At 49.5% G+C, this 14712-nt stretch overlaps 1 protein-coding gene across 1 annotated transcript in view; it reads left to right on the top strand.

Moving 5' to 3' along the window:
* The first annotated feature begins 415 nt into the window (after positions 1–415).
* The window catches only part of SLC6A13 (solute carrier family 6 member 13), a 50359-nt gene continuing 36062 nt past the window's right edge, over positions 416–14712 (top strand). Inside the window, exons 1-2 of the mRNA XM_004603883.2 lie at positions 416–473; positions 4687–4894. Of these exons, the coding sequence (XP_004603940.1) occupies positions 4693–4894 (202 nt within the window). The 5' untranslated portion in view covers positions 416–473; positions 4687–4692. The remainder of the gene's footprint in view (positions 474–4686; positions 4895–14712) is intronic.

Below are 14712 nucleotides of genomic sequence, written 5' to 3'. Positions count from 1 at the left end.
TATATGTGTGTGTTTGAAAGGTTTTCTGACTCTCTGAGTCTTGGTATCGGTGTCTATTTGAAATCATTGTCCCTTCCAGAGAACAAGCTTCAAAAAGTCTCCCCACCTAAAACTACCTCTTCCACACGGGTGGCACAGCCTTGCTGGGTCTGAAGACAGCGGGGTGGGGGGCAGGCGGGACTCCCGAGGCCTCCAAGAGCGAGCGAGAGCCCCCACAAGCTCCCCAACAGCAGCCGTGCCTAACCGGTGCACCAGCTTCCCCTCAGGGCTGCGAAATCACTCAAGTGTGCGGGGCTGTCTGGTGCCCAGGGGAGGGGCCCTGGGGGAGGCGGCGGAAGGAGGGGATGTGGGCTGGGCCGAGTTTAGAATTACTCAGAGAGCCAAGGAGTTGGAACCACTCTTTAAATAGCAGCACCTTCCCTTCCCCTAGAGGATTCTTCTTTCCCCACTGGACCTCTGGCAACTTCTCTCAGGTTGGTAAATTTTAATCTCTCTCTCTCTCTCTCTCTCTCTCTCCCCCCCCTCCCCCCGCACCACCACCCCTTGTTTCTGAGTTTCAGAGACAGGTTGGGGTCAGCTAAAGGACTTAGAATCAAGAAATTTGGGAACCCTTTGGTCATGGAAGATTTATCTGATGTTTTCCTGCTCCACACTTGGCTTTCTGAAGCCCTAGTGGGGGTGGGTTACAGGGACAGTGTGATCTGAAGAGAACCAAGAGCAAAAGACATTTGGGTTAATTCCAAGAACGTAACCGCTTTCTTCTCTGTTAAATGAGACAAGCTAGAAAGAGTGAAAGAACATAAAAGCTTGGTGGGATTGGAAGGAAGTAAAAACGTGAGTGTCTGTTGCCCTTCTAAGTGCTTCCTTGTCTCTCTAGTGTCTGTCTACAAGCTCTTTCAAGTGCCTGGGTGTTCTCCCTTTCACAGATGAGAAAATTGAGGCTGAGAGCTATTAATCAACATTCTTAAGGACAGGGAGTGGGAGAGCACAAAGAAAAGATTGAAACTCCAATGTGTCTGACTCTACAAGCACACCTATGAGCTGAGGGGTCTCTGGGAAGGGCCACTGCTCCTGGGAGGATTAAAAAGTGAAATTCGGTGGTGTTCTGTCATTGGAAAACATCATTTGGTGGTCCAGGAGGCCCAGAACTGCTTAAGAGGTTCAACAACATTTTCAAGAGGACAGACACATCTTGGTAACCAGTTGCTTGGCATTCTCCTTAGAATGCTCCCATTTTGAGTGACCCATTTCCTAAAGCATCAAAGCTATGAAAAATCCTACCATTCCTTGGCTTTCTGACTTTCCAAATCCCTCAAGGAGCTAAAGGAGAAGGCAGAGCTCCAGGAGAGTTGGGTCCCCCTGGGCCCGAGTCCCACTGAGGATGTTCTTGCCGACAGCCTGAGGAGAGTCGGTAAAGAGGGTTCTATCACATGTGAGGATAAATACGGGCAACTAATATGACTGAAGAGCAGGGACAGTGTAGGCCTAAATTCTGACGATGTCACTTGCTTGCTTTATGTGGCTGTCACATTGTGGAAGGTATCGGAGCACATTTTCCTCATTCATGAAGTGGAGGGAATGTTGCTTTTCTTTCAGGGGGTGCTGTGGGCATTCTATGAAATCTGTTATGTGATATGTTTGCCTAGAGTAGTTGCTCAATAAATGGAAGACAGCATGTCCTTAATACCAGCAAGGAATTCCTAAGAGGGACGTGTTGAGGACTGTGGTTTCTTATTTAACTTATCTGGAGTCCCAGATTCCTCTGTGTGTCACCTCTTCAAAGAAAAAGTTTCTCTCATGTTGATTTTAGAGAGAGATGGAGCAAAGAAAAGATCAATTCATCTTTGTCACAGCTTCTAGTTCCACTCTGCTTCTCTCATTCTTTAAAATATTTGGGGTTGGGGGTAGGGGAGATCGAACTAGAGAGGTACTTTAGGCAATAGGACACTTGCCTTATATGCAGCTGACCCGGGTTTGATCCTCGATACCCCATATGGACCTCCTGAGCCCTTCCAGGGATAATTACTGAACTCAGAGCCAGGAGTGATCTCTGAGCACTGTTGGGTGTGGCTCAACACCCCCATCTCCCAAAGAGCTAAAGTGTCTTTATTTTTCACCTTATAAAAATATACTCTTAAATGAGCATGTGGAAAAAATATGGAATTTAGTTTCTATAATCCTGTCACTGTGAGAGAAATTTTTGGGTGCATATTCTAAGCTTTCAATAAATTTAAATACTTTAGAAAGTATTTTTCGAATATACTCATATTGTATGTGCAGTTTTACCATGATTTTCACCCACATTTTGTGAGGACCTTTTCATTTAATTACACTTTTTTCCTGCAACTGTATCACTGTATCAGTGTGTCATTCTGTTGCTCACCGATTTGCTCAAGCGGGCACCAGTAACATCTCCATTGCGAGACTTGTTACTGTTCTCGGCGTATCGAATACGCCATGGGTAGCTTGCCAGGCTCTGCCATGCAGGTGAGATACTCTCGGTAGCTTGCTGGGCTCTCTGGAAGGGGTGGAGGAATCGAACCCGGGTTGGCTGTGTGCAAGGTTAACGCCCTACCTGCTAAGCTATCGCTCCAGCTTTTTTGCAACACAAGTTTTTTTTCTTTGGAAGGGGGCCTCCAGGTTGTACTCAGGGAGCCTAGAGGCCACTCCTGGCAATGCACAACCAATAGGATTTGACTTTTTTTTTTGTTTTTTTTTTGGGTCACACCTGGCGATGCACAGGGGTTACTCCTGGTTCTGCACTCAGGAATTACTCCTGGCGGTGCTCAGGGGACCATATGGGATGCTGGGATTTGAACCCGGTCGGCCGCGTGCAAGGCAAACGCCCTACCCGCTATGCTATCACTCCAGCCCCGGATTTGACTTTTACAAATAAAATAATTTACTTCATTATTATTTATTTTTTAAATGGAATCACCATGAGGCACACAATTACAAAGTTGTTCATGATTGAGTTTCAGTCATACAATCTTCCAACACCGTCCCTACATCTTCACTCTATCTACTTCCCTCCACCAATGTCTCCAGTTCCCTGCCCCTGCGCCCCCTGCCCCTGCAAACTGCTTCTATGGAAGACACCCCCCCCCCCGCCCCGCACTCTCTCATTTTCCTCGTAGGCAGTGTGGTTTGCAGTACTGTTACTGAAAGGGTTTCATGCTTATTACTTTACCTCCTTTCAGCACCCACTTGTCCAGAGCGATCATTTCCAAACCGAATTTGATTCTTTAGCACTCAGGCTGGCAGTGTGGCGCTGCTTGGGCCCAGCAGTCCGGGGACCACAGGAATCATGTCTGTCCGTGCTCAGGGACCCTGGTGGAGTTGGGGGTCAAACGCAGGGCCTACTGCATGCCTGGCCTACACTCTAGCCCTTTGAGCACTCTCCCTGACCCCTACAACTCGATTTTTAATGAGCATATAGAAGTCCTTTGTATGTGTGTGCCATTATTTATTCACCTATTTTACATTTTGGTGTTTTTCTTTTTAAGTTTTTGTTTTGTTATTGGGCCACGCCCAGTGGTGCTCAGGGCTTACTCCTGGCTCTGTGCTCAGGAATCACTCCTGGCAGCCTTGGAGGACCATACGGGGTTCTGGACATCAAATCTAGGTTGGCCCCATGCAAGGCAACTGACCTGTCCACTGTAGTATTTCTCTGGTCTCCTATTTACCATTTTGGACAATTAGATTCTTTTTTATTTCTTGCTGCTATAAGCAGTGAACATCCTCCCTGCCAAATCTTTTTTTTTTTTTTTTTGGAGTCTTCACAGAGAAATCTTCCACTGGCCCAGTGTGAGGTACAGAAACAGCAAGAGACAAGGCGAGAGAAGAAAGCAGGAATGGAGGACGACGGGCCACGGGAGCCAGCGTGACTGATCTGCACTGTGCCAGCTCCCGAGACCCCATCCGTCTCTTGGAGAGAACCCTCTAGACAGTGTTCTTGGGGAGGATGAAGTGGGAGCAGAGGGAAGGGCTGGGCTTTCTGCGTAGGGGTGGACATGAGGGAAGAATCTGAGAGATGACACGGGGATCCCTGAGCATGTCACAGGGTCACAGCCACCAGCCGCCTCTTCAGGGGAAACCTCGAAGAGGTCTCTCAGGACTCCCTTGCTCTTTGTTCCTGCCAAGGCTCCGGCACTCCCGAGCTCCTGTGAACAGGGAGGGCACTGGGGGCCGCTGCAGGGACCTCGTCTCCCTGCCAAATCTTTGCCCACCTGCTTACTTCAGCTTGAATCCCAGCAAGGGAAGCCAGTAGCTTTGAGGACCTATGGAACCCACTTCTTCTCAGCGGTCTTCTGCCTCCAAAGAGAGAAAATGAATTGTGCCAGCACGGGCAAGACTCATCATGTGGTTGGGAGAATGTAGATGAGTCAGGGACAGTATGAAGCCTCCCCTGCCTACAGCCCCAGACAACAGGCCTGTCTCTGTACCCATGTACCCAGGGCCCTGCTCCCTTCCTCAAGCAGGAAAAGCATCTCTATTCCCTGCAAATCTAGATTCTCTGCATCTTTCACTCAATCTTGTCAATGAGGGCTTCTAAGAAAGACTTGATCTATAGACAGGAAAGTATGAACCAACCTCTGGAAGCAGCTATTCCCTCAGGAACTGCAGTGGAAGGCCTCCCCCACCCGCAGAGTTCCCCATGTCACAGAGCCCCCTCTTGTTTTCCAGGTGGGAATGGATAGCAGGGTCTCGGGCACTGCCAGTAATGGAGAGACCAAACCAGCGTACCCAGTCATGGAAAAGGCGGAAGAAGATGGCACCCTGGAACGGGGACACTGGAACAACAAGATGGAATTCGTGTTGTCAGTGGCCGGGGAGATCATCGGCCTGGGCAACGTCTGGAGGTTTCCCTATCTCTGCTACAAAAACGGGGGAGGTGAGAGGCATTGCGCCATCCCACCCTGGCCTGGGAGGAGGGTGGCTGCACCCTGCACGCACTGTCCTGCCCCTCGGGGGCGTCCCGGAGATGCGAAAGATGCTAGGAATGGAAGTTCCCCTGAAAGTCATCAAGGACGTTGCAGGGAACAGACCTAGGCAGGCTTGTCAAGGGCCCAGGGCACTTTCTGCGAGAGCATGGCATGTAGAATCGTGATTGGCAGCTTAGAGCCACATCGGATGGGACCTAGGACTTGGGGCCGTGACTCTCTTTGTAATCTTGGGTATGTGACATCAGTCCCCAGGGAAGTCACGTCTGTTTCTCAGGCTGAGTGTCAGCTTTAGAGAGAATGGGTGGAAGGAGGTTAATAGATGGGAGGTCTGCAGCTCGTGCAGCTGACACTCTGATCTTCAGAACCCTTACCCTGGGCTCTGGGTTCCCTTTCTTGACCCCAGTCCCCAGCTGGCCTCGAGGAGAGGGTGCACACGTGCAGCAGAAACTTTTTTTAGTGGGGAGGACATACCCAGTGGTGCTCAGAGCTTACTCCTGGCTCTGCACTCAAGGATCACTCCTGGCAGGCTCAGGGACCTCATGGGATGCTGGGAATTGAACCTGGGTCAGCTGCATGCATGGTAAATGCCCTTCCTGCTGTGCTATGGCTCTAGCCCCGAGCACAAATTCTCTTTTCTAGAACCTTCCTAGGGTTCCACCCTGCTGCCCCACAGTGGGTGTTGTTGCCCCTCCACTTATGTTCAGGGACTCCCAGGCTCTGTAGAGTCCCAGAGGGATGTGCCAGCTCCTGAAGGGTCTGACCAGGTCGAGTTCACAGGGTGCTCTTCGGGGCTGGACCCTGAGTCAGCAGCTCTGGCTGGTGTGGGCAGAAGGATGTTGCCAGGGAAAAAGTGGAGAGGATTGTTTTTTTTTTTTTGAGGGGGCTGGAGGGTTACATCTGGTGGTGCTCAGGGATTACTCCTGGTGGTGCTCCGGGGATCCTATGTGGTGCTGGGGATCAAATTGCAGGGGTCAGCTGCAGGCAAAACCAGCACCTTAATTTCTACCTTAACCTCTGTATTATCTCTCCAGATAATATGAGGAAAATTCTTTGGTGGGTTCCAGGCTGGGAAGTATCTTAATGCAAGATTTTTTTTGGGGGGTAGGGTTGCACACCTGGCAATGCTCAGCGCTTACTCCTGAAATTATGCACAGGGATCACTCCTGGCAGACTCAGGAGACCATATGGGTTACCGGGGATAGAACTCAGGTTAGCCTCGTGCAAGGTAAATGCCCTCCCTGCTATACTATGGTTCCAGCCCAAGATGGGAGTATTTGCAGGGGAGTTGGCGCCTCCATTGGCATCTGGCTCCCTGTCCTGAGTGTCTGGGGAGAAGGTGCAGGGCACAGGGTGGAGATGGCCCCGCGAGGGACCACAGAGATGCTCAGAGCTGACCCAGTTGATTTCTCAGGTTTTGCAGTAATTAGGGACTGGCCCCACAGTTGGAAGTGACTTGGGCTTTTTTTCAGAAGGGTGGGAAGAGGCTGATGGGGGGGTTTCTTCTTGGCCAACAGCCTGTGATGACAGGACGTGACTCCCATGCCTGGTGAAGGAGGGAGGGACATCGTCCCACTTCTGACTTAGCTCTGCCCACTCCCCAGGCTGGTTGAGGAACTGTCCCTGGGAACCCTGCCTTCAGGGGAGGGGTGAAGGAGCTGGAGGGAGTGGGGGCATAGGAACTCTGTCTGGAACCTGGTGACCAGCTTAGCATCTCATGTGGCTGAGGGATTAGGAGGTGGGCAGCTTTCCCCAAGCCTCTGTGGAATTGGGTGATAGTTGACGGGAATGAGCAGGCAGCCCCCAAGGCAGGTGGCAGGAAGGGTCCCCTGTCTCTCTGTTCAGCCAGGGTGTGCAACAGCTCTGCAAGGGCTCTGTCTTGGTGAGTGCCTGAGCTGGAAACTGAGTTCCAGGCTGCAGAGAAGTAGGTCCGGGGGCTGTCCCAGCCCTGCCCACAGCTTGCCATTAAGCCTGACCCTGAGGATTGTGGAGGCCATTTAGCCCAGGCCACCAGCCTGATCAGTGGGAAGTTTTCCTGGACGAGGGCCAGGGGGCCTGGCTGTCATGTGGCACCTCTCTTTTTTCTCTTTATTTTTATTATTATTATTATTATTTTTTGCTTTTTGAATCACACCTGGCAATGCACAAGGGTCACTCCTGGCTCTGCACTCAGGAATTATTCCTGGCAGTGCTCAGGGGACCATATTGGATGCTGGGAATCAAACCCAGGTTGGCCACATGCAAGGCAAACGCCCTTACCCCAACCCCAATAGCACCTCTTACAGGAGATGAGAAATGCCTACTTTTCTGGTTTGGGGTGTTTTCCGTGGTCAAACCTTGTTTCACTGTCAAAGGAAGCGATGCTCCTTTGTGATGGGACCCTTTGCTGGGAAAAGGAGTGCGAGGAGAATGAGCCTTGAAGTGGGTTTGGTCCCTTTGCTCCTGGAGGAGTGATTTTGTTTCAGCCTAGAGTGCTCAGATAACGGCATGGGTTCCCAGTGAGGACGGGGCTGGTTTGTTTGTTTGTTTGTTTGTTTTGGGGCCACACCTGGAAGTGCTCAGGGCTTATTCCTGGCTCTGTGCTCAGGGAATCACTCCTGGCAGGGCTTGTGGGGGGGTTCAAGGGATCAAACCCAGGTCTGTTACATACAGGCAAGCATCCTACCCACTGTGCTATCTCTCCAGTTCCAAGAAAAGACTGTTTTGAAAATGTTTTGGAGAAGGATCCTGGGGTACTGCAGGGTACATTTCTCTAGACCCTTCCTTCAGTGCCATAGCTTGTATTTACATTTTATTTTTGTTTTGGGACCATTTTCAGTGGTGCTCAAGGATCAATCCTGATGGTGCTCAGGGAACCTTTTGCAACGCAGGGGATTTGAACCCAGATCAGTGGTGTACAAGGCAATGCAATACTTACTCTCTGTACTATTTCTCCAGACTACAGTTGCCATAGATTTTAAACAGCTTGTGTATGTGTTTGTGTGTGTGTGTGTGTGTGTGTTAGAAGCAAGGAGTAGGAGTAGCCAGAGGTTATTTGTTTGGTGGAAACATCATGGATGAAACAGTTCTAAAGCATAATTCTAGCTCCAAACCAAAGGGAAAAAATTGACTGATTGATTATGTCTGTGAAATTATATGTGTGTTTTATGCTCTATGATTCATTTCAGTTGTTTTTGGGGAGGTGTAGGCCACACACAGTGATGTTTGGGGGCTACTTCTGGTTCTGTGCTTAGAAGTAACCGTTGGTAGTGTTCAGGGGACCATATGTGGTACCAGGGATGAAACCAGGGTTGGCTAGAAGTGGCTGCTTGCAAGGCAAGTACCTTACTTCTATACTATCTCTCTTTCCCCTCAGTTTTTGTGGGAGTTTTAAAAATCTTGATTCCTTTCCAATAGTTCTTTGTGCTCAGGGCTGGCTCCCAGCCATGCTCGGGGGACCATGTGCCCTTGCCTGCCCCCAGCCCAGTTCCTTCCAGTGTAGACACTGGGTCCATCCAACTTGAAGTGAGTTCCAGAGAAAGGAAAGGGTGGAAGCTGGTCTAGGACAGAACAAGGCAAGAACTGGACTCCAGGGAAGAAGGAACCTGGTCTAAAGAAACACATCAAAAACCAAAATACAATTAAAAGAAATTAGAAGCAACGGTTCAGGGAGATTGGCAGGAGGGGTGCCCACCTTCATTCCCCTTTCCCCGCTGTCCAGTGCCCATGGCAAGTCATCCCCCTTCCCACCTGCCTCCTCATAATGGTCCTGAGTGCCCAGCTCAGGGGGTTGCCCGAGCACAGAGACCACCTGGCTCCGATAGGTGTCATTCAAGCTAGGAGCGAGTGCAAATCTCTCACCTGCCATCTCCGCCCCAGCGAGGGCAGGGCCCTGGCCAAGCATTTGACTTGTCCTTTTTAAGTCAGGTTGCCGATGCCCAGGGCAGAGAGCTTGGTGCTTGGAGTCTCCAGTTGGTGCCTGACCCCACCTGTGTGAGAACACAGGCTCCTTCTCCCTGACCCCACTCCAAACTCTCTTCCCACCTGACCCCCAGCCCCAGCTGTCAGAATACGGGTCTTCAGCTCACCCCTCCCCAGCACTCTGGTCCTGGCGGCTTGGAAACTGAGTTCCTCCACCTCTGGAGGATGCGCCCAGATGTGCACAACTGAACGGCTCAGAAATGCAGGCTGTAGGGGCCTGGGGAGGGAGGACAGCTCAGTGCTTTTCTTTTCTTTTCTTTTCTTTTCTTTTCTTTTCTTTTCTTTTCTTTTCTTTTCTTTTCTTTTCTTCTGGCTTTTGGGAGTACATCTGGAGATGTTCACAGCTTATTGCTGGCTCTGCACTCAGGAATTACTCCTGGCAGTGCATGGAGGACCACAGGGGATGCTGAAGATAGAACCCAGGTAGGCTGCATACAAGGCAAATGCCCTATCCACTGTACTATAATTCCAGGCCAGCTCAATGCTTTTCATGCAGAAGAGCTGGGTTCAATTCCTGACACCACATGGTCCCCTGAGCACTGCCAGGAGCAACCTCTGAGCAATCATCACTGTGTGTGGCTCAAAAACCCAAAGAGGAAAGGACTGCCAAGATAGTAAATACAGCAGGGAGGGTGCTCAAGTTGCATGAGGAAGATGCAGGTTCCGTCTTCGGCACCCAGTATGGTCCCCTGAGCCTCATCACAAGTGGTCTCTGAGCACAGAGCCAGGAGTAAGCCCTGAGCACTACTTGGTGTAGCCCCCCCCAAAAAAAATAAAAAGAAGAAAGAATAAGAAGTAGGAGGTGAGAAGGAATCGGGGAAGAGTAGGAGAAGGAGTTGGTGGTGGCGGTGGAGGAAGAGGAGGAGAAGGAGCAGGAGGCGGAGGAGAAGCAGGGAGATGTGGATGGTGGGGAAGAACCATAGCCCTGACAGCTCAAGACTCTTGGGGAGCAAGAGTAGAGGGGGCAGGCAGAAAGAGAGCTGAGTGACCATCAGGCCCCACTCGGGAAACTGTCCTGTGACTCAGCACCATGGAGCTTGCGGCTGGGGTGCCTTCTCTTCTGGGAGGGGGAATCACACCTGGCAGTGCTCAGGAGACCCCCTTGGTGTGGGGAATCAAACAGTGATGAGCCTGGTGCGAGGCAGCCCCTTAGCCCCTCCTGCCTCTCTGGCCCTGGAGTGCCCCTCTTCAAGACAAAATTCCGAACCTTGAGTGCCTGGGAGCGTGGGAGGGGGTGGTGGGGGAGTGGTGGCACTTCTTGAAGCCCCTTCAGTAACCCATGACAGCAGACGCGTGTTTTCTCTCTGTCTTGGGAAGGCCGCCTCCATCCTTCTCATGGCTGATTCTGCCAGCCCAGAGAGGCCCGGACGCCAAAGAGCAGAGAGAGGAGAGCGCGTTGCTAGAGGACAGGAACAAGGCTTGCTGCAGCACACGACAGTGTTACCCTTTCCCTCGGTGGCTCGGAGGCCAGAGGCTGTGAGATTCACGCTGGTTCCTGCAGATAGCTCTTCTCTCGGCGTCAGCTGATGTCGTAAAACAAAAAATGAGGGCAGAAGGGGCTGTCGCTCTGAGGACAGGAGGGCTTGCCTGGCCTGCTCCAGGCCCTGAGTTTAATCCCCAGTGCTGCATGGTCCCTGCACCACTGGGCGTAGCCCTGGTGGTCCCCAGCACCACGAGCGGAGCCCATCACTAGCCTGAGCACTGAACCACCCAGGCTGGGCCGCATGAGTGGGCTGAGCACTGCTTGGGAGGCCCTTCTGCCCCCCCTCCCAAATTTATCACCTGGGGAAATTTTACCACCTGGGAGAATGTATCACCGGGGAATGATTCGTTCCTTTCTGGGCAGGGCATGTGGTTTCTCCTTCTCACGGGGACGTGTTTAGACTCTGGGGAGTGAGACCAAGACCGGGAAAGCAGCCTCCAATCTCAGGGTCACGGCTCCCTTCAGTGCTGTGACGCAGACGGGACACCTGGGTGGGGAAGGCGGCAGAGGTCCCACGGGAATTCCTGGTCCAGCACCCCCCCCCCCACCCTGTCCTCACTTTTAGGGCCAGTTGAGTGTGGACCTTGGCCACTGTGGCAGGTGACCCTGGCAGGGGCAGAGGAGGCGCTGAGCTCGCTCGGGAGTTAAACATTGGCTGGGGGATTGGGAAAGAACCGGGCCGACGTACAGCTGGGGGCGGGCCCTGAGCGGGCGCCCGGAGATGCGTTTCCAGCGCAGGCCGGCGCCTGAGCTCTCACGGCCTCGTGACGATGGACTTAGTAGGCGAAAGCGCGGGCAACCTCGGTGTCTCTGTCGGGGGTGGCTAAGCGCTTGAGAAATGCTGGGTAGGATTCGCAGCAGCCATCTGCAGGTGGGGGGGCTGGGACATCGTATTTTCTATGAACGTTGGGGATTTTAAGGTTCGTGTTGTTTTTATGGTGTGTGTGTGTGTGTGTGTGTGTGTGTGTGTGTGTGTGTGTGTGTGTGTGTGTGTGTGTGGCCTACCTTCCAGCACACTCAGGAGTGACCTGGCTCTATGCTCAGGAGTGTCCCCTGGCAGTGCTGAGGGGCCCGGGTGTAGGACTGGGAAATTCAAACCCAGCTCAGTTGCATGCGAGGCAAGCATCTTAACTCCTACGCTATCTCTCTGGGTCAAATTTTCTATTCAGTTTACAATTTTTAAAATCAAGGTTCTTTGAGGTTTTACCTGTAACAGCTAACCTGGAAACTGCCCATGTTCCCGATAAACTTCCTGACCAGAGTGCATACTCAAGGCTGTGTTTTTTGATAAAACGGAAAATAGTGGACTTCCCTTCACTCCCTCTTTGTTCTTATTGCAGTGACTCCAAGTCAGTGTGCTCTGGTGAGCAATGACAGCAGGAGGTGGGGGGTCAAACACGATGCTCGCACACGTGCTTGTTGGGGATCTTACTCTTGCTGGGGTTCACACACCCAGTTGTGTTGCTTGCATACATCTAGCTGGGGCGTGTCATAGGTCACATGCTCTGCTGTGCCAGCTATCCCAAACAACAGAACTGGGACTTGCATCTGGGCATCAGGGCTTTATACTGGCAAGGCAGGTGCTTGGGCCACTGAGTTATTCTTGGGTTCCCATTTGGTAGTTTTGAAATACATGTGTGTGTGTGTGTGTGTGTGTGTATGTGTGTGTACATGAAACCACTGTCATAAACAGGAAAATGAATATATCCATCCCTCTCCCAAATTTTCTCCTATCCTCTGGTCTTTGCTGCTCTAGCCCAATACAAAGCAACACAATCACAGACCTGAATTTTTGCAAATACATTTCCAACTGTAATAATAGACATATAATCTCCTTTGGGCAAACTGCACGTGGTGATTTGATGCACACAGACATTATAAGATGATTCGTACAACATGCTCTTTACCACTTCCGTCCCTCACATCAACTTTTTCTGTGTAGTGATAACATTTCAGATCTACTCTCTTAGCAGCCTGATCAAGTCCAGCACTGCTCCCTCGAGTCCCATACTGTTACTCATTGTAGAAGTTGGACTGATCTAGTATAGTGGGGAGGTGCTTGCCTTGCATTTGGCGCTCCTTGGCATCCCATATGGTCCCTGAGCCCTCCCAGGTGTGATACCTGCGTGCAGAACCAGGAGTAAGTCCTGAACACCACAGGTGTGGTCCCCAAACCAAAAACAACGAAAAGAAGTTACTCATTTTAGAGTCAGAGAGGGACAGAGAGGAGAACGGAGATGAGATCGGAATAAACTATAATTGGGACCAAAAAAAAAAAAAAGGAAAGAAAGGGACAGACATAGAAGGACTGCACTCATTTGTGGAATATAAAATAACATAATATGAGACTAACACCCAAGGACAGTAGAGACAAGGGCCAGGAGGATTGCTCCACAGTTGGAAGACTGCCTCATAAGCTGGGGGAGAAGGCAGCTGGCATAGAGAAGGGACCACTAAGTCAATGATGGCTGGAGGGATCACTTGGGATGGGAGGTGTGTGCTGAAAGTAGATAAAGGGCCAAACATGATGGCCTCTCAGTATCTGTATTGCAAACAATAATGCCCCAAAGTAGAGAGGGAGTAAGAAGGAAATTGTCTGCCATAGATTCAGGGGGAGGGTTGGGATGGAGGGGGCGGGAGGGATACTGGGGACATTGGTGATGGAAAATGTACACTGGTGGAGGGATGCGTATTTGATCATTGTATGACTGAAACTTAAACATGAAAGTTTTGTAACTGTGAAAATAAAAAAGAAGTTACTCATTTTATAGCTGCAAGCTAGGACACTTCGGCCAATATCTCCCCAGTCTCCCCACCCCACCACTCCCAGCCTCTCACCAATTCTGTTTTTGATTCCCCTGCCTTTAGCTGCCTTAAGTTTCCACATGGCCATGAGAACACACAATATTGGTCTTTGTCTGATTTTTACTTCATTTAGCCTAAAATTCTCAAGGCCCGTCCATGTTGCTGCAAAATACAGAACTACCTTCTTTAAAACATTTGTTTGTTGTTAAGGCACCATGATTTACAAAGCGATTTATAGAAAAGTTTCAGGCATATCTAGCCCTCAGTGATCCTTCTTTTTAATGGATGAATAATTTTTCATTTTACATATGTCACAGCTTCTTTATCCAGGCAGCTGTCCATCAGCTCTTGGGGTTGTTTGTTTCACAGATCTCCTTTATGTCTTTAGTTTTCATTTCCTAGACTTGATATAAGTAAAATCATGCCATAGCTACTTTCCTGTATCTTCCTGCTTTACTTCTGAAGTTATTTGGAGATGCATGCATATTTCTTAGGCCTCAGCTCATTTCTTGTTATTCCAGTTACCTGTTCCTGAGTAGGATTTGATGAAAAGAATATGTCATAATTTGTTTATTCTCTTGTTGATGGACTGTTGGATTGATTTCAGGGTATTTCCTTATAGACAACACTGCGAAGAACATTTGTGTATAAGTATTTGTATAAACATAGGCTTCATTTCTCTTGGGTGAGTATCTAGGAGGGAATGACTGGATTACATGGTAGTTGAACTTTAACTTTTTAAGTAGCTGCCAAATTCTTTCAAAAATGGTTGTACCATTTTACATTCCTGCCAGCCATGTGGGAGAGTGCCAGATTTTCCACATCATCTCCAATACTTGGTTAGTCTTTTTAATTTTAACTTTTCTAATTGGTGTTGTTTCATTAACATTTTTTAAATGGAGATACAATCGACATATATTAAGTCAGGTGTAAAATGTTGGATATTTATATAGATTTTTATTATTCTGGGGGGGCTTGGGCCACACCCGGCAACGCTCAGGGCATATTCCAGGCTTTGTACTCAGAAATCACTCCTGGCAGTGCACCAGAGACCATATGGGATGCCGGGGACTGAACCCAGGTTAATAACATACATGCAAGGAAAGTTCCTTACCTGCTGAACTGTCACTCTGGCCCTGATATTTGTATATATATGTGTATATATATAATATATATCGAAATAATCACAAAAAATCAAGTCAACAACCATCACTACATACAGTTACAGTTACAATTTCTTTGCTTCTGATGAGAAATTTTAAAGTCTACTTTTAGTAAAAAACATAAAATAAAACAAAGTCTTCTCTTAGGAGCTTCCAAATACACATGGCAATGGGGCCAGGACATTCAGCCTGCTGGAGCTTACTCCTGAGTCCATATATATAGATATACCTATGTAGTCTATAATTTTATATATCACAATCACAATCAATCACAATATCCCGTTAATCACCGATTTCTCGGGTGGGCTCAGTAATATCTGATTTCGTCCTTTCTCTGAGATCTTAGAAGTCTATTTCG

Source organism: Sorex araneus, chromosome 6, assembly GCF_027595985.1.
Source record: "Sorex araneus isolate mSorAra2 chromosome 6, mSorAra2.pri, whole genome shotgun sequence".
Classification (NCBI taxonomy): domain Eukaryota; kingdom Metazoa; phylum Chordata; class Mammalia; order Eulipotyphla; family Soricidae; genus Sorex; species Sorex araneus.
The sequence above is the reverse complement of the archived record's forward strand: the minus strand, read 5'-3'. Positions and strand labels throughout refer to the sequence as shown.